Consider the following 20524-nt stretch of genomic DNA (forward strand, 5'->3'; position numbering starts at 1 on the left):
CTCCTCACCTGGCTTCTGTATAACTGCATTACAGGCGTTTGCAATTTCTTCTCTCTTTGCCTCGTCCGGATACTGATTCTCATTGAAGTAACTGCAAGGGGAGAGAGGAAAAAAAAAAAAAAAAAAGTTTTTTTCAGAAATCGGAGCATGAATGCTCCAAAGCAGTTTCACTAAAAGGTGTCGACTACTAGTTTATGCATCACTCTTACAGAGGTAAAACAGACGCCGTACATTTGATGCAAATCTGCATATGCCTAAGGTAATATCGGCATGCGCTCGTACCCACGGAGAGTGGATAAAACTTCCCAACCGCCTCCGATAAATGAATATTATCTCAGCATTGGCACAGCCACCTCAGCATTCGGAATATTGTAGTAGGAGATGCAACAAAGCAGGCACTGCCACGAACATCAGAGTTAAGACTGTCAAGTGAAGCGTCATGTCAGAAGACATCGTAGCCCACGCTGCTGCCTTTTTTATTATCATTTACTTATATTTTTCCTGACATAACCCCAGCTTCGGCAGCGTCCTACAAATGAAGGAGCTGTTGAATGTTCATTTTGATCCCTAGGTTAATACACACACACACACACATCCTTGTATACATATGACACACAAACACACACACAAATATTGCGTACATCAGACAGATACGGTATGAAGACTGTACAGACAAAATTACACGGTAATACGGTAAGATTTCTAGAGCCAGACTAGCTTGTTTCTTTAAATCACAATTTAAAAATTTTAAATCTTCCCCAGAACAACATATTGCGCGTACCATATTTTTAACAGTATTTTTTTCTGAATAATTCTGATTTTATTGTACTTTATATGCAGTAAACATCCTATAAAAGTTAAACTGTTTTTTCTCTTTTACTTCATTTAAGTGCTTTACAAATTTTAATGAACTGATTTACATTCCACGGAGCTTATCAGATTTGCATTAAAAACAACAAAAAGTCCTGTTTACTTCAATGGACTCTGATAAGCATGCCATAAGCAGGGACTACTACATTTTTTTTCTGTAGATTGTCCGGAATATATAATCCTAAGATTTCTTTGATCAACTTTGATCAGCAGCAGGTTCAGCTGTTAGACAGCTGCTCTGTATTTGAAAATTAGATTGTAGAGCATTTGGTAGAAGGAGATTCAGGCATGTTTAGGTAATTATTATTTTCCATGGTCTTATTTCTCCTCCGGTGGATCAGCCCCAGCACAGCCACTTTCTGTGGAAACCTGGATTTCGTTCCATACAACTGTTTCTGTCCAACCTTTCCTTGAATAAGCGGTACTAATGCAGATCTCCCTCGCTACTTCACTTCCAGTTTATTTCAATTCACTGTAAATACCAATTTTGAACATTCAGATTGAATTTTAGGTACTACTCCTTCATCCCATTGTCCACAGTGTTATTTACGGTCGCGGCTATGCCCACAACCGGAGTCCCATTTCCAAGTTGCCGCTCACGGACTAAGAGGAATCCCCCATTAGCACAGCAAGTTGCGCTGTTAATGTACTCCCACTTGATTTGCTACCTTAGAGAGCAAATGAAACCACAGGAATAGCTCCATCCTCACCGAATGAAGGGCTGTACTACCAGTTTGGGCTTTGGAGGCAATCGCATTTACATGTAAACATCCACTACGTCTTCCCTGGACCTCTGAGCTGCTCTTACGAAGTAAATGCAGAGAGACTGACCATAACCCACAGCTCCCACGAGGCTCGAACCTACTCTGAAAAACATCTGAGATATTTGCCGTTAGGCCTGAGGAGGAGGACACCCGTGGGACGGGGCTGGAACTAGATGACCTTTGATGTCTCTCCCAACCCAACCCATTCCGTGATTCTGTGACACCTGTTTACACTTACTTTCTGGGAAACTTCAAATACGTAGCACTGTCAACTCTGGCACTGGCATTAGCAGGAACGCTCCCTGAATTATCAGCAAATTTTCTTTTCCCCTGCTTTCAGCAGTACCCCCAAGTCTCCGGGGATGGTATTTCTTAAAATACATTCTTTCCTCTTCCAGACATACCATCTTCTATTATTATATCATTTTAACTTGCAATATCTATCTTAACTTGCAAATTTCTATTTTCAAAGGGGTCGTGTTCTGTACAAAGCCTTTTTGGAGAATGGAGAGCTTGACACACAGACAAGAAAATGGTTTTTCTAGTAGCTCGTGACGGAAGCAGAAGCTCAGGATCCCAGTCTAACTGCCCCATGACCATGTCTCAGCTCTCCCACCTACAAAATAGAGCACTCCCCTCTCCGCCCAGAGGCAAGAACTATTTCTTCTTTTAAATGCCATGAGATAAAGGACCATCAAGACACCACAGCTGAAAACTGCTGTACTATTATTTACATGAGTACATCATATGACTTGGAGCCCTAGTCAGGAATCCAGGTCACCATCAGATGTACAAAAATTAACTCAGCAAATTTCGGTAGCCATAACAGCTATTTTATGGACTCCTTTTTCTGAACGTTATTTTGTTTATAGCTACTTGTCAAAAGTCAAGAACAAACACTACAAAAGAAACCCCATAAAATTAGGAAACCCGATGGATCTACATGGGGATGTACTAAAACCAGACGGCGAAACCCTGATATCATGCGGTATTATGGATCTAGATCATCTGTGGTCACAAAACTGCTAGATGATGCCGAACTTTATGGACGAAACAACAAAAGATATAAAATTAAGTAACGGTGAATACTTAAACTGCCTGTTTCTATGTTGATGGAAGACTCTGAGACACCAATTAATGAAGAAATAACAACACAAGAGCCATCAGTGACCCTTCTCTTGGCACGTAGCTAAATGCTATCCTTTTAGCAACGCACTGACTGCCATGCGCTTTTGCTGGCTCAGACGAAAAAGCTCACACCTTCTAGTAACAACAAAACTTAGGCTCAAGTTTACAATTCCCAAGGATAACAGGAAATCTCCCCATGATGGAGCAAACTTCCAGAACTGGACAATGAATGAGACAGCTCTTCTGGCAAACAAGAAAGTTTTCTTTGTGCAGTCGAATCGGTTTTGTGATTTAGAAAAAAAACTCAAAACTGAAACAGTGATTTATCTTAACACGTTTTACAACTGAATAAGCTAAAAACATTTTCATCTGATTGGATCAAAATGTATTTTTCGTCATTCTGAAACATCGTTCAATTCAAACACAAATTTCTTACCTTTTAATGTAAACGTCTGAATGTTTCTACAAGAAAAGTCATTCCCACTTGAAAATCTAAAATTCTTTCCATCCTGAAACCCTGTTTTTCCATAAAACACTAAAAATTTGAGAAGTTTTCAGGCAGCTCTCCTGGTAAATAAGACGTTTTCACGGAGATGACAAAGCTAAGCGGGTACCAGAGGGGAGCGGGAAGGGAACTGCCTGAGTAGTTAAATTTGGTTTCTGTCGTTGGCACGGTAATTTTAGTACCTACCTCTCCTTCCACCTGCTGGCTCATTCCTTATCCACGTTAACGTTGTGCCTCCTCCTTCCCCCACACGTTCAAGCTGCCTATGAACTTGTCCAACCCTCAACTCTTCCTCCCCAAAACGGTATCTTCTCCTCAACTTCTCCTGACAATATTCTTCTCCATCACCATATTGTGCTTTTAACCTTTGACAGAGACCGTCAGCTGGTTTTATCAGGGAAGAGATCACGCTCAGGAGTTTTCCATCTTAAAGAAAAAGGTCTCAAAACCATACATCCTCAGCTGTAAGATCTGATTTTCATCCTCAGCCTCCAAATCCTCTGTATACACACTCTACCAACACATTCATATTTCGTTCCCATCACTTATTTCAAGGTCTTAATGGGACTTGTGGGTGATACACCATGACACAAAGCACAGCATTTAAAGCCTCCCAATATTTCTGGAAAGTAGGTGAGAATAACCAAGTTTTCAAGACAGGGAAGCCATGGTAAAAAATTCAACACTTCATCACTGTCTGGTTTGGTTTGCTCACATAGAAGTTGTCAACAAACTGTGAATTTTTTGACTATGGTTCTTCTTGCAAGCAGGAAACGAATTAATCTGCCTCCAGTTTTGTTACTTATCTGTCAGGTATACCCTTGCTAAAGGAAAGGGAGTGAACGAGGGATGCCTGAATTTCCCTTCACAGCTACAAACCACAGTCTCTTCACAATCTGAAAAGTTCCTGAAAACTACAGATGAAAAATATGAAGCGATATGAACTTAAAAGGGGGAAAAAAAAAAAAAAAGAAGAAAAAGAGCAGGCAGAAGTAAATCCTGCAAAGGCACACTGCTTTCTAGACAAAGGGCAGCTGTCAGCTGAATACCTTCAATGAAGAAACCAAATGATCTCTTTTGTCGAAAATGACAGTGGAGGATTAAAATGAAAAGTGGCCAAATAATTTACATGAGATGAGAATCCATATGATGGTAAAGAATGTAGATATCCTTGAAGCAGTTTCATTTCAATAACACTGAAGCCTAGAAAAATTGCAGATTCAGAGAAACCCTCTTTCTTTCAGGGATAATGTGCTTAGGACAATGACGGAGAGAGAATCCATCTCAGCACCGGGCTCTGTAATGGAAGTAAACACACTCCCCCCCACTCTTTACCAAGGTGCCCCTATCTGAATTCCTGCAATAGCTGCCAATCTTGTTTTTTTTGTTTTTTGTTTTTTTTTTTTTTATTTGCTCGGCTGTATGGCTCCTGTTATCCAGGCTGAGATATCAGATGCATTAAGCAATGCCCCGGTAGCGTTCCTGATAATCCACAGCGGAAGTTTTGCTGCTTCATATCAGCTTTGCAGCTGCCAGGGAAGTGTCTGAAACGACCCAAGCAATGGAGCAGCAGAAGGACGGGCAGGTTCGGTGCTTTTTCAGAGGGCTGGATGTCAGACACCAACCGATAAAACCCCAGCGTGGCTCAGAAGACCCCGGGCTGGGGAAAGGCTTAGTTTACAGCATGACATAACAGTTAGAGCTCCAAAGCGTGGATGTGATTCAAAGCAGAGAGGCTCAAATGCGTGGCAGGGTAACAATTCACCGCGGGTCAGCTGTTACAGCAGAATTACACGCACTCGAGGTGAGGTAATTCAGGTACGTGTGCATCAGGGTAACCTCAATGAAAGAAGGATAATTTACCTTGCAATTAACGGGAGGGAAGAGTACACAGATGGATATTTATTGAAAACAGCGGACGTGCTGCAAGTTCCCTCCTTCATTTAACTCTGTGTCTCTGGATTCCCACTTCCATCACTGCGGGAAGCACCTGCGAGTGGAACCTCCTGCACTTCTGGGAGCTCCGACTCCTCCACCAAGTACCAGCCTGCCCGAGACTCCGGCTGCGCTCCAGCTTATCTCAATTTCAACACAGACGGAAAGGAACGGTCCTATCCTCTCCTTCGTTCCCTTTTTGCGGGAAGGTTTTTTTCCCGCGACTGCTTCTCTGGTCCAGCTTTCCAGCCATGCCAAGAGCAGTGGTTGCGCAGCCAAGGGAGGCGGGCAGGAGACGGCTGAACCACACAGCTGGGGACCGGCTCCTTCAATGGCAGCTCACGCGCGTCCTCTCCAAGCGATGCTAAAAGCAAAGCCCGAGTGATGGGCTCGGCGACCGGCACAGGGACGAAAAAAAAAAAACAACCAAAAAAAACCCACACCCTGCCCATTTTCCTCAGCTCCCATCTGACCCCTGTTGATGAACAGAAGATCTCGCTGCCACCAGGGACCGAGCTCCCTGCCAAACCCTCTGGTGTCTCAAAATACACGAGAGTGCAAGCTGCTCTTCTGCCTTCGATAAGACTGCCTGTAATTTCAGCTCCCTATCTAGTTTCCCTTCGAACGGTACCTCTGCTTTCCACCGACAAGTTACATAAAACACTCGAATATAGTTACCCACTTTATCTCTCATTAGTATATTTATCAACGGAGTATCACCCAGTGGCAAGAGGTCATTGTTTCAGTCTCTGCGGCTTTTAACAGAACTATTATCCAGGCTGTCAAATCAATGGAAATATTTCTGAAGTTGGTCTGTCATCTGCGCCTGAGATCTTATCTCTGCGTGGCATGAGACAGACTGTCAGAGAAGTGACATTCAAAGCATAATCTCATCAGAAAGTGTAATGACTAGTTTATTTCCCAGTAAATACTGGCCAAGAATATCGCTAATGCCATTCTCAGCGAGGTCAACAGATGACACCATCCATTTTATCTACTGATATTTCTACAGATTCTATAATAACGGCATGCATGTCACCTAAACAGTTCCCCCTGCAACATACAGTAAATTCATTTCTATTCTAGACTGCAAAATTAAAGCTCAAAGATATCCTCTCCAGAGATAAACTCTGATGCAGCCGAGAATTACACTGAAGACACCATCTTCTCTTTCCCCCAGGACTGCAAAACAGCCACCAGTTTAGCTGCTCCAGGAAGCACCTGGTGAGGAACGTTTGCATTTGAGATCAGCCAAGGACGAGAAGCGCAGCCCTCTGGATGCCAATCTAGGCATTCCTGCAGCCTCAGCTCAACTGCACCTTCCATCCAGGCAAACGACAAATTTAAAAAAAATCCCAAACTCAGAAAATAACACTGATGAATGCGATGGCTATGGCTCTCTGCTGTCTTCCCTACAGCACTATCATTTATCTAGGGGCTTTCACAGGTCTATGGATTTAACGGACTGAAGAAACCACCACAGGACTCCAGCTCGACCTCTTCTGCAGCGCTGACCAGAGGTTTCTCAGCAATTTCGGCAAGAAGCCCAGATCTTCTGTTTGACCTACAGAGATAGCCAGTCCCAACGTAAAAATTTGGGATTTTATCCAATGTAGAATCTATCATAACTTTGAATAAGCTTTGGAACCAAACCGTAAGAATCCTCATTCTTTAAAAACCTGCATCTCGTTCCTAGCTTGAGCTTTCAACCCCAGGGTATTGCCATACTCTAAGGAGAGAACAGTTTTAAAGTCTGTGAGAGTAACATCACTGCAAGAGATGTTTCATTCTTGTACTTCTTTTCACGGAGAGTGCAAGCCTGGAGGAGAAATCTCAACAGAACTGTTACCAAAGACAGGCCTCTGCTTTGTTTATAACCATATGCTCACTAAAATGTTGTTTGCTTCTTACTAACCTTCTCACTGTGCCAACAGAGGTTGTAGAAAACAGTTCTCCCTCAGCAGATGTTATAAATAATGATAACGAGGAGACAGCCAGAAATAGTTAATCACTAAGGATGGGATAACAAGCATCAGTTAATCACTTCAAGGTTCTTTTATACGTCAAAGTATGTACTCCTATGTCAATTAAGAAAGAGTTGTGGCTACTTCAAGGAACATCCTCATCCTCCTCAAGAAGTTGGCAAACTTGGAGTGAACTTTTACTGTCCCGAGATGACTCAGTATCTTAAAAGGATAATGCGAGGAAGGGTCTCCTTACCCGAATGACCACCAAGGAGCTCACACCTGCGCAGAAGTGTTTTGCCGACGCAGCAAAATTTACTACGCGTGTGCAAAAAGGCTATTCGGTCACCCTCATGAATATGTAAGACCAGGTGGAGTTATGTATCAGGTAGGCAGAAAGAATTATGAGAATCTGTTTTGTATAAATAACGGGTGAACATCCCCAGTAAGGTGTGCTAGATTTGTGGATTTCCACCTAGCACCTGACATCGAATAAAGCAATATCTCCTCTCGAAAGTCCTTTTGCTTTTGAGAGCTTTTAGGTCAGGTAACAGAACTAGATCACTTAAAGCACCAAGGATAAAGGAATTTTAATTATTTCACATTTCAGTACGTGTTTGTGTACATAAATCGTACAGTCATTTCAGTACACATTAAAAGACTCCCATAATAAAGCTGACACTCTATTCTGGTTTTACAAATCAGCGCCTAAACTCTGAGACAGTCATTTTACTGATGTTTCTTAGCAGGAATCTACTCTGCAATGTAGATTAAAATGCCAAAAATACACCTTGCGCTGGAGCACGTAAAACTGTATGACCTTCAGAGCTGCTATAACATCATCGAGTTTCTAATTTTTTAAAAATAATTTTCTCAGTATTTTGACAGCAGTCCCAAGCACCAACACAATCCTATCAAGCTATTAATATTATCCTAAAATTTGTTTAAAAACAGAATTAATTGATAATAGCTCTGAAAGCCTCATACTTGCAAAAGATAATCTATGCCTGCTAATCTATAGCACCCTACTGTTGAGATAATTAACAATTAAAAAAAGCATAGTTAAGACATCGGAGGTGGCGATTTACTCTTCCTTGTAATTGGATTTGGTGATAAGAGTATTTTTGAAATTACACAACAGGTCTCTTCTGAGTAGAAAGATTTGCAGTTTTTCGCAATGTGAAACACACAGGTACTTTCTGCTTAAGGCACCTTGAAGACGCTGACAGCAGACAACGGCTAAAGTTTTATGACTATCCTTAAACTTAATGGCATCGCAGACTCGCAAAACCAACACAGTTAACTAAATTGTTCACGAAATAAAAGGGGGGGGGGGGGGGGGAAAGACGGAAATTTTTTGAAGCCAGCAGGTAACATGATAAAGTGAGAATTGTTCTGTAATATTTCAACAACGGGTTGGTGCGAGCATACAGCACCTTCAAAGCTCTTGCTAACAAGGCATCTACGCGTGAATAATAGTATCCCTCGTTCTCCTTTATTTACTTGCCATATTTAAATTGAGACCTACACACTACGGGGATATTTATGTACATTAAATCCTCTGGACTTAACCGACTGATAAACAAGACCTTTATGAAGACAACTGAGAAACAAACATCTCATCTGCATTTTTTAACTTTCTACAGGGGAAGAGCTGTTTACGTTACATCCCGTGGATGATCTAGTTCCCACAAAGCAAGCAAAGCTAAGCCAGGGTCAGTCCATGGACGGAAGGTTTCCAAGAAGGGATGAGACCCTGCAGAAATCACTAAGAGCCCACCCACTGGTGAGGGCTGTTCTCCTGCCCGGTGAGTCCCCTTTCAGCGAGCTGTACTGTAATCACCGCTGCGGTTATTAGAGATACTACGTGCAAGACAACATGGATTCCAAGGCTTTATCCAGCAACGCAAATAAATAGCAAAATGTACGAACTGGATTTTACATTATTCAACCCAAAACATCATTCTCTGCTCTCTTGAAGAAAATAATAAACTCATCAGAGTCAGACCTCAGTTTTCAGCTCTTCTAAACTAAGGTATTTCTAGAAGAATAGCCTAGCCTTGCCTCAAAATTGTGCTTTGCTGGGAAGCTCAGCGCTGGATCACCAAAACCGTACGCGCAGAATGTCAAGTGTTAGCAGCAAGGTCCCTCAAGTTGTTATTAGTTTAGCCTCGGTAAGGTCATGTTTTTCAAAATTTTATAGTCCTTCGGGCTATGAAGCTTCAAGTCTCGCTTTGTCCTAAGCCTCCAGGAGAGGAAAAATACCAAACACGAGATTTGTGATACAGCTTAGTACAAGCTGACAACTTCCAACATAATCACTAGCATTTCCCCTCAAAGATCTGCGAGTTTTTGTTTCCAATTTCAGTACTGGACCAGGCCCAGGTCAGCTCAGCTTAGAAGCGCACAGCCAGCCACCATTGCTGCTGCGTTTTCAGGAAATAAGAACTAATTAAACTAATGAAAGGATCCTACAGGACCAAAAGACAAGATAAGGCCAATTCTTGCAGGATGTCCAGCGCCTAAAGTCAAGAGGCTTCTGATTTTATGCTCAGTACATATATTTTTCCTAATGCCCGGTACCTCCACGATCTGGACCAGAATTATTATCGTATTAAGTGCTGTATGGACACAAAGCACAAAAAGGTAATTTTTTTTTAATATCAATCTATTCTCTGCCTTGCAACCTAAATACGAAGCAACAGATGGATATAAGCAAATGAGAACAAGGCATAACGAATCACCACAGGCCAGCACGCTGGCTGATGAAGCTCCTATGGTGCCAAGCCCAGCTTCATGAGGTTTTTTTGTACATCACAGCAAAGAAGGTTTAAGGAAAGTTTTAAGCAATGAGGTAGCTTCGTGAACCCTTGAAGAGTATTACTCACGTCTGGCAGCAGCAACATCTTTTTATTTATTTGCTACGGATTATCCAATGACTATTCACCATCCATGGGGAAAGGAAATAGCTGAGTTTATTATCCAACTTTTTATAATTCTTTTTTGCCTATAGGATTGCAAACAGTTACCTTGGAAATAATAAGCTCCAAGGATTCAAAAGTATTACTTCATTAAAAAACACCCACCATGTTTTGTATTTCAAGAGCACTTTCTAGAACCAGATCATAAAGCTCCTAAAAGTATTCTGAAGTTGTGTTCTTTAATCTTATTCTTTAATATTCTTCGAAGAAGCTACAGATAGAACAGCAAAGTTAAGAGATACAAACACAAGAAACCAGATGCAGAGCTGTGGAATCAATCCATGGCTCCTTATTCCTGGATTTCTGCTCCCTATCATGAGCCATGGCTTTTGCCGTGTGCTTCCTCTTAAACTCTAGCTCAGAAGAGCCAAGTTCCCTTGGGGCCGGCTCTTTAGCAGGCGTGACTTAAACAGTACTGGTAGTAATGCTCTAAAAGCAGCTGAGGAGTTGTTGACTCTACGTCCTCTGTCTAGAAAAATAAATTGCTCTTATCATTTTTGGACTTCAGTAAAGCATTTGATAAAGTCACAAATGGGAAATTATCCATAATTTTGGAAAAGACAAAGATTAGTATAATTATGAGATAGGGTAGAAAGGAAACATATAACTAAGAACTGGGCTGAAAATTTAAAATAATGGTTTGGAAGATGGCTATCAGTGATATTCCTCAAGCATCATCTTCGGCGTATCTTAAGAACGAAAACTCTTCAAGATCTTGACACAAAGGCTCAACATGGTAACGAGATCTGCTGATGACAAAGTTAGAAGCCACGTCAGTACAGGGAATTGGAGTACCATAAAAAGTAACAGACAATCCTAAGGGCAAGAACTAAAAAGACATTTAGCAGCGCACTATGCAGGGTCAGCCACTTTGGGAACAACAACTTCTCATATACACAAAAAGATCATCAGCTGGAAAGATCGTTGTCTCTTAATTCACGGTGACCAAAAGACACAACGCGACAAAACCACCAAAAAGGCAAGGCCCGATACGGCTGAGGATGCCGGCTATTGCCAATCCAGAAAGAAAAGCATTAAAACACCTGCATGAGCCCTCACCTGGACTACGTACAATCCTGGTCTCCCGCATTCAAGATGAATTTAGAACTGAGCAGCTCAGAGAGCAACCACAGGATGGCAGAGGAACGGGAAGCCTACCTTGGAAGAGATACAGCACGTTTTGCCTGCCCAAACCTCAAGGCTGAGATGAGGAGGCGGTTTACCATAAAATACATGAAGGGGACCAACACTGGAGACAAGAGATGGAAGTAAGGATTTATTTTAGCTAAATTATAACATTGATCCAAGATGGATGGGTACATACAGGTCACAAATAATCTTGGGAATTTAGATTTCCAGCCTGCTGGGTAGCCGTCTCCCGACAGGCTTCTGTACACTTGGCTCTACCTGCTCCTAAGATAGAGAATTTAATCAGATTCTGAAAAGGATATAATAAAGGTTGACTGCAAAAAGAGAAGCTGGACATGAAACTGGAAGTCCCAGACCAACGCTCCTCTGCTTAAGAGAATATCAAGGAGCATTTAGAAACTGAAAGAGCGCCAGCCTATGTACATAATAAGCAACAAATCAAATGCCTTTTTCTATATGTTTTGTACTTATGTACCTTATTTTCTCATTCTTTTTTTTCTTTATAAGGAAATCATATTAAAAAAGCTCTTTGGAACAGGTCCATGTCTCCTAGGCTGTTGACAGAGTTCCTCACAAACAGCACAGAATTCAAAACAAATTAAAACGTATGCATGTTCCGAAGGAAAATCAAACAAAAAAAGGTCAATTGTGCTGTCCGGGAGTAAAAAAAAAAAAAATAAATAAAAAAAAAAAGGATAAAAAAGAATCTAGGATGTGGTAGTGACTTTTGTGGTTAAAGCCCATATGGTTCTCTGATAAAGCATTCTTTTTAGTCTGTTTAAAGCGCTCCACAGTCTGACCGAGAGCCCATAAATACATGATGCAACATACTTAAGGGTTTTACTTCGGAATTTTGCTCCCTCACTTCTCTTTGTAATTACTCTGTTTATTACTTGTATAAAGACCTCACATCTGTTCCTAGATGGCAGAGAACCTCCTTTCACCGAGGCAGGTTTGGGCTCTGTTCAGAGCGTCGCTGCAGTGCGAGTCAGCGGGAACACTTTGCATACTCCTAGAAACCAGAAACCGGCAAATCCACGAGTGCTTTGAGGTGGATGGTGCTCACGCGCGCTCCGTGCCGACAGCTGGCTTCATCACAGCAAGGGGTGACAAGGTGCCAACCCGATTACTAACTCCTTCCGAGATCGCTCAAGAAGTTAATTTTCTAATTCACTTCAGTGGGTTTATTCCATAGTATTACATCCAGGTCGGGTAAATCTCACTGCGAGCGATGACTATCCCTTTTAGCTGAACTGGGACCTGGAGCAACCCTCCTTGGCAGGTCAGGGCTGTCTAGTTCTTTCTCAGGACTTTAAGCAGGCTGCAAAAGAGCCAAAGGGGGCAAGACCACAGCTTTATTGTCACTTGTGTTTGTCATTGCCCAGGGAGCCGTCTGCCACTGCCTCATCTGCTAAACTTCCCAGGAGTCTGCTCCCGAAGAGCGAGGAGACTCCCCAGCAGTGTCTCGAGCTCCTTCACAGGCACAGAGACAGCAGAGTGGAACTTCTACCCTTGCACCAGAACACAACCAAAGACACATCACCTTTACATGGGTCGTAATATCATCAAGAAATTTTGCTCCAGACAGCCCACAGTGAATAGTCATTATAAAATAGTTACACAAAATGTAGACTGACCGTGCCCGTTCACACAGTTTCTGTGACAACTCTGCCATGACTTTCCCTGTCTCCTGAAGCCAAGTTAACAGGCAAGAAAATAATGATGCAGCTAATTACTCTGAGCTTTTTGTTACTATTCAATCCTGCGTACTTCAAACAGTCATAGGAAGAAGAATACCGTGAAGGATTAGAGAAAGTCTAGTGCTGGCACAGTGTCGTGGTTTGGGCTGGACTGGCCACCGAAACAAAGGACAGACGCTCAAAGACTTGTACTTTTACACGGTCCTTCCAACAAGCAGCATCTGGGTCTCAACACGACCGTAAAGCCTTGGCGCAGAGACGCTGTGACCCAAAACGATTGGCGTTAACACTTCCATTAAATAATCCTCTGTAAAGTGAATTATTTATATTGGATACAAATAAAGCGGGTAATTGCCGTGAATTTCAAAAATATCTAAACACTCCCACGACTGAACTTCATTTGCTATCTTTGCAAAAAGCAGGGTGATGCACACGGAAAAGAACAAATTCAGACTCCTCACAGACACGACTGGTTCTACGGCAGTTGTGACTGTTCGGGAAAAAGACACACATATCGCTGTGGGCTACTCAAAGAAAACACGCTCTCAACGAATACACAAGAGTGATCAGCAAAACCCAGATGTGAGGCTGGAGGTCAGAGAACAACAGGGGTCGGATTCAGCTGCCTGGATAAGCTGGAATATTCACCTTGGAAATATGGAAATTAGCTCTGCTCCCGTCCCTGCTCACCCACCCTGGGTCACTTAAAATTGCATGCAGAAATAGAAAAGGTCCAGAGGAGAGTGACAATGAGTGTTATTTGAGGCAAGGGAAGACTTACCATCTGAGAAGAGATAAGAGAAGGACAGTTTAGTTCAGAGAGGAGATAAATAAGCGGCACACTGATAGTAGTATATACGATGAGTGATCACAGGAAGGTAAATGCAACGTTCTTGCTTATTCTTTCTCATGATACTCGGGCAAAAGGGACCTCCAACTTTTTAAACGCTTCTTAGCATATAAAATGAAACCAGGTATAATTAGTTCTCCTGAAGTACCCTGAAGACCTTAGCAAAATTTAGAACGAATTACATATTTATGTGAATAGAAAGAATGCCCACAGCTGCAACGGCAGAATTTAACAAAAACACAGGATAGGAGATAGGAGCTTTCGTCCACAGCCACATGGTTGCTAGCCATGGGTGAACCAGTCACAGACTGGAGAGGACAGGTAGAAAGAATGACAAGTATCATCATCATGTGACCATCATCAGGAGAGCCGCGGAGACGATCCAAGGGCTGGAGCCCCTCTGCTGGGAGGACAGACTGAAAGAGCTGGGGGGGTTCAGCCTGGAGAAGAGAAGGCTCCGGAGAGACTTTATAGCGGCCTTCCAGTCCCTAAAGGGGGCCTGTAGGAGAGATGGAGAGGGACTCTGGAGCAGGGAGGGGAGCCACGGGACAAGGGGGAAGGGTTTTAAACTGAAAGAGGGGAGACTGAGATGAGATATTGTGAAGAAATTCTTTGGTGTGAAGGTGGTGAGCCCCTGGCCCAGGTTGCCCAGAGAAGCTGTGGCTGCCCCATCCCTGGAGGGGTTCAAGGCCAGGTTGGACTTGCTTTTCAGACCTGCCATGTCACACTCATGTTTTCCTAGCAGGAACTCAGGCTGAATCGAGGTTGTCTCTATACCTCCTCCTCTCCATATGCAATGCCCCAGCACAGCTTCACACGCTGGGGATGGCCGCAGGAAATCACTGCGAGGGCGCGCAGGGCAGCTGGATGTCACGCGTATAAGCATTCAGGGGCATGCTCCGAAGTATGGGGTCTGTGGGTTGGGTCACCCCAGAAGGAGCCAGCTGACGTTCTTAAAAGCAAATGAGAAGTTAAGAGCTAAAATTGGTCTTCTGAATCCCTCCCATGCACTGGTGCTACTGGAGCCAGCGAAAATTACATTAGCCTGCACAGTAAGCAGCAGCCATGCCTTTTTACAGCTTCACTGAAAGCATCTGGGCACTTAGAGAGATTTCCAATCCCATTTGTACGACAATTGCTTTGATGCTACGAGAAGACTCAGGATGAGATCCTGCATCTCACCTTCGTGAGCAGGGACACTGCTGGAGTACCTCCACTGCTCCTGGAGAAATGCAGGAGAGGATCTGGACCAGAGAAGAATTCTCATTCTTAAAATATGGGTTTAGTGCACCAGACGGTGCTGTGGCAGGTCAGACTGACAAGGCTCCTTTTGCAAATGTTGATTTCAGTTATTTTGACCTTGTCAGATACAAAAATTTTATCTGGAGTCTGCTGCAAGGAGCTGCCCCTCCCACAGATCTGTTTTTCTTATTAAAAAAAAAAACAAACCCAAATAAAAAAAAAAAAAACAAAAAAAGAGAGAGAGAACACAATGATACAAAAAGCACCTGAGCTCCCCGAAAAAGAAAAATAACTCATTAGGTGCTGGATCCTTGAAGAGACCCGAGTCTGGCAAGTGCTCTGGACAGACATCCCAGCATTGTATTTTACTGCATGCAATCTGCCGCACAACTGGGATTTGCTTACCGCTGATTAGAATAGGAAGCTTGCATATTATGCATGTCTAAGAGGGAACGTAGCCTGATCTCATGCAAAAAAAGAAAGATACTGTGTGGCAAGCATAAAATGGCTGCTCTTGCATTTTATGAAGACATACAGCAATGACCCTGAGCCAAACCGTTTGAACTTTCAGACAATAAAAACATCTTGCCTGCGTCTAAATTGTCAAGTGAACTTTCCCGAATGCCTTTGTGCAAAGTGCCTGCACTCGCAGATCTCAAAGCATTTCACAAGCATGAACAGCAGACAACCGATCCCGAAAAACCACTCCCTTCCGACGTCTCAAAGGACTTAATGAAGTTGAACCTCCCACTGCAAGCTGCTGACTAACACACACCGTGTGATAGAATAGAAGGAGCTGGAAAATAATGTAAAGAAGTCCCCTGACGTTTCCCTCTGCATTAAGATCAGGTATATCAGAACCACCCTGACAGTTTCTAGCTAATTTGCTCCTGAGAAATGTTCCATAATTTCTGTAGATAACCTGCTTAGTGCTCAACTATTCCTAAAGTTAGAAGTTTTTCCTAATGCCTAACACAAATCTTCCTCGGTAACCCCAGAGTCACAGGCTTTTAGCACTTTGCTCATCCTTTCTTTGGTTTGGCTCAGTCTCCCAAGCAGGTAGGAGATATTTCACGGTTGAGAACGGTGAGTCACCGAAAGGTTCAATGCCACCCGAGGGTCGCAGGGACAGCAGAGCGTTACTCTCAGCACTCCTCACCTCTCAGCAGCCCGCCGAACAAACCCGAGGAAGACGAGCAGCATTCCCGAGCCAACCGGTGGACATCGTTATATTGATGAGAAACTGATGTTCTGTTTCTAACAATGTACGAGCCTAATGGAAGAGGCCAAAAGACATTACTTCCTGCTCTGTTGTCAGCTTGAAAAGGGAGAAACGCAATGAATCCAAAACTTAAATCTCCTCCAAAGCCTTGCACAGGAAACTTAGATCCCCTATGGGGCCGGTATTAAGGTTCTGCTAGAAGACATAACTAAGAGTAATGGGATGAAATTAACTAAGAAAATTTCCTAACTGAATTTCAGCAGCTAATAGAGCTCTCATTTTCCCCAGGGAAGCCGTGGAAGCCCCAGCGCTCAGGAGAGCTGCAGTAATAGCGCTTTCACAATCGGAAGAATTTCTAATAACGCATGTCAGGACCGATATCGCTCAGGGGCAGAACCATGCCCAGGGCTCCGCTGGCCCAGCCCGGCGCTGGGACCACTGCAGAAGGTGCTTCTTCAGGAGGGCAGGCGATGCTACACCTTCTACAGCGTAAGCAACAGGGACTGGTTTGGGCACGGAGATGACTTTCCTCGCCCGCTTGGGTCCACTTTGAAGGGGGAAAAAGAATAGAACCTGGTCAAGTTAGACCAGTTTGGCAGTGATGCCACAGTAACACGTTGCTGCTCCCTGGCAAAAATCAAAGGACACCTCTTCCATGATGCCAACACAACTGTCAGCGTGACCGCACTTTTAACCAAACCAGGAACTCATCCAGCTCAAACCAAACAAAATCGGAACAAAACCGAGCGGACCAAGAGAGCACCGTGGAAAATTCATACATCTTTTTGTTAAGCTTCCCCTTCCCTGTGCTCTCCTGTCACTTGCCCTGGGCCAGTTCTGGCACAGCCTCATTGCACGGCCAGCTGAACCAATTCAGTAAAACGCAAGGGGAAATAAAAAGGATTTCTTTTTTTTCTGAACCAAGCTGAATTGGCTGGTATTTCAATCAGACAAGAAACGTATCTGGCACAAGGCAGGGTGGCAGGAGCAGAGAAACTGAGGAGGAGGAATTGAGACGGGCGATGAGGCAGGATAACACCTAAGGATGAGATGGTGACAAACTGTTAATTCGGCTCAGCTATATCATGAAACGATACCCGCGGTATCTTGGGAAATCTAAACCCATTTCTCTTATGAATAAAGTTGCCTTGGATCACGAAGCCAAGTGAAACACCTGACTCTGTTTTGCAATCTACGGAATGGGGATAATCGGGATCTATATCATCTCATCCTCTTTAATCTAAATGCATCTTTACAAAAGGATGCTTCAGGAGCACAGACAAGTGTCAAAATAAAAACCCAGACCAATAAAATCAAACCAAATAAGCCTCAACCAGAAAGCAAAGTCCCTGCTCCCCAGACAAAGTGAAATACTTTCAACTGATGAATTATTCATTTTGTTTAGCGCAGAATTTACAGTTATTTTAATTTAATCTTTGGATAAAGCATATGCTTAAAAAACAACACTCAACTCCCCCCCCCCCCCAAGTCTTTAATGGCACTCAACAAAAGTGCCTTAAAACGGGTATATAGTCATTGATTCTGCTGCCAATCTTAGATGGGTTTTTTGTCTGAAAAAGAAGACAAACCTCAACTCCAACGTATGATTAGAGGAGAAGGACTCATCACTTGAAAAAAAAAAAAAGAAAGAAAAAAAAAAAGGAAGAAAAAAAAGACAGACAGACAAGACAACACAGCTTCATTAAAAAAGAGAAAACCCTAAGGGAATTTTCAATTTTGTACTTCTAAAGAGAGGGCTTGAAAAGAAGTAGTAAAGCAGAGAAAAGAAGAAAAAAAAATTATCTTTGGGACAAGACGTAAGGAAGAACGCGAAACTGAACCAGAAACAGACTTTCAAGTTGAACCTCAGGTTTTCACAAAAAGGCCGACTGTAGTCTTAGCCCCGTTCCCGAAGGAGGGTTAACCACACGACAGCAGCACCGCGCGCAGGACTCAGCATATTTCAGGAGCAGGAGGCTCCAGAAGAGAACAGGTCAAGGTTGATATCACCAGCACAGCAGCGAGAGGGAGCTTGCACTGCAGTTGTCTGAACCACACCTAGTCTGCAGTTAAATATAGAACTTTACTTTCTGGAACTATTGCTCCTCTTAACCTTCAGAGCATAAATATTCGGAGAGATATTTAAAAGAAAAAAAAAAATGGAAAGGAGAGAGGGAGAAAGAGACCTGAATCTATCGTCCGAAATCTAAGCCTAGCGACTAATAAACTACCCTGGGAGGATTTCCAAAAAAGCAGTAAAGACTGGAGAATTGAATTACAGAAACCGCAAGCGGCATTCTGGAAATCCACTATAAACCAATTAGTTTCTTTAATACACATACCCTGTATACAGACACTTATGTACATCAGACATTCGAGTATATGTGCTGGCCCTAACTCTAATTTTAATTATATCAGGTTGGTACCAATATAACAATTAATTGCACTGGAATTTTTGTTGATTTGCATCTTTTAAAAAAAGAGAAACTTCCAACCCTCCCCCTCCTCATTCAGTTCATGGGCCAAATCCTGACCAGTGCTGCACGTTTTCGGTTGGAGAGCCTGCTCCTAGAAGCAAATCTCTCTAATTTTTTGCAATCAAATTCAGATTCTTTCCTTGAAGTGCTCTCAGCTGGTTTGACAAACCGACTTTTAGCAACTGCAATTTCTTACCAACTGAATCCAAGTCAAAAGCACGTACCACAATTAACTGATACAGCAGCCCAAGACTTTGATCCTCACCCCAAAAAATGTTCGTACAGCTTTGCAGCAACGTTTCAGAAGTTTATAGGAGGAAGTAGCTCTGCATTACCTACAAAAGAGTTTCCATTAGGGTCTAGATTCAGCCCTCTCATCTTCAGACATTTAACTAAATTGACAAAGTTGGGTCTAATTGCAGAAGGCTCCTCTTTTGCAGCCAGAAAGGTGCATACAGGCCTCCTGAGTTGCATTACTGAAATGGAATTGTCTTCCGCATCTCTGTTTCTCATTCCTGGATAGCTAGAAGCCAAGATGAACAAGCACTTTCCTCAGCTTCCCAAATGAAAAGCTCAAAACCAGGTGCCTAAATCCCTGTATACCCCAACGGCGCATCAAGATACTGCAGGACGTACAAACACAACGCAACGATACTTGCATTTAGTTAAGGAAAATAGTCCATTAAACTGAGTAGGACGCCTCCACGCACAGTCAAAACTTAATCCTTCAGAGGAAAATGCAAATTAGCAGCTAAACAGCACCAGAGTACATGCGATGCCAAATACCATTTTAGTGGGCCAAATGCTTAATTCCTGACCCTACAGCATCAAGCGAACCTGATCTGCTTGGGCCAGACAGCCGGAGTCTGGTTACCTTCATGTTATGAGACATATTACGGACAAGCCTGGAAGAATCCGGTGACTTGTACGTGAAATTAGTTGGCTTCTTCCTCGGGCTCCCAAGAGGGTCTTTTCCTCCCATCCTTTCAAAACTTGTCACATAAACCAGCTCATTCTTACAGCTCAACTAGGCCTATTACAGCATAACAGTTAAACAACCATATTCCCAACTTGCTTTAGGGTGTAGTTTTATTGTCATACAAAGCTTTTACCACCGCTTGAGTTTACTGTGTTCTTGCCTCAAGTGAAACTCCTCGGCCATACTTTCCAGTAGCCACACACAAGGCTGAGAAATTTAGTGCTTGCGGTGACCCAGCAAGAGCTTTGCAAATTAATATTAAAGCCAGGATTGAGGCAGTGTGGCAGAAGTCCCCATCTACCAGCAGAATAAGGAGAAAACCCCAACAGCAAAGACCTTGCAGAGCACGAGACAAGACACAGCAAACAAAACCAAGAACGACAAAGAAGAAAAAAGGTAATGAAAAATGAGATCAAGTGACTACGTATCCGCGCACACAACTGGATGACTTCCAATGTCAACACCATCTTGCTTCTTTACACATGCAAAACCAAATTCCCGCATGTTTAACAGACACATCCCAAACTAGTACAGGTTGTCCGACTTCTTGAAGTGTCACAGCAGAGCCTGGCGTTAGGAGGGCTCTGGAGGAGGAAAGGGCAGCGACTCCTTGCTTAGCTTTCTCCTCCTGCTTGGTGTTCCCACGGCACCCACCACAAAGGGGTCCAAGGCACTATCTTGAGTCAAACAGCAAATAACAGCCGTTATCGCACTTTAGGCCAGAGAGAAACCAAGAAGAAACCCACCCACGCCCAAAG

The 20524-nt window shown here is 43.1% G+C and overlaps 1 protein-coding gene across 16 annotated transcripts in view; it reads right to left on the bottom strand.

The window, feature by feature from the left end:
• HMBOX1 (homeobox containing 1) overlaps positions 1 to 20524 on the bottom strand; it is a 117031-nt gene that overhangs the window by 11201 nt on the left and 85306 nt on the right. For all 16 annotated transcript variants that reach the window (XM_063330712.1, XM_063330721.1, XM_063330716.1 and 13 more), the window contains one exon: positions 9 to 91. In XM_063330712.1, coding sequence (XP_063186782.1) covers positions 9 to 91 — 83 coding nt within the window. The remainder of the gene's footprint in view (positions 1 to 8; positions 92 to 20524) is intronic.

This window comes from Chroicocephalus ridibundus, chromosome 3 (assembly GCF_963924245.1).
Source record: "Chroicocephalus ridibundus chromosome 3, bChrRid1.1, whole genome shotgun sequence".
NCBI lineage: Eukaryota > Metazoa > Chordata > Aves > Charadriiformes > Laridae > Chroicocephalus > Chroicocephalus ridibundus.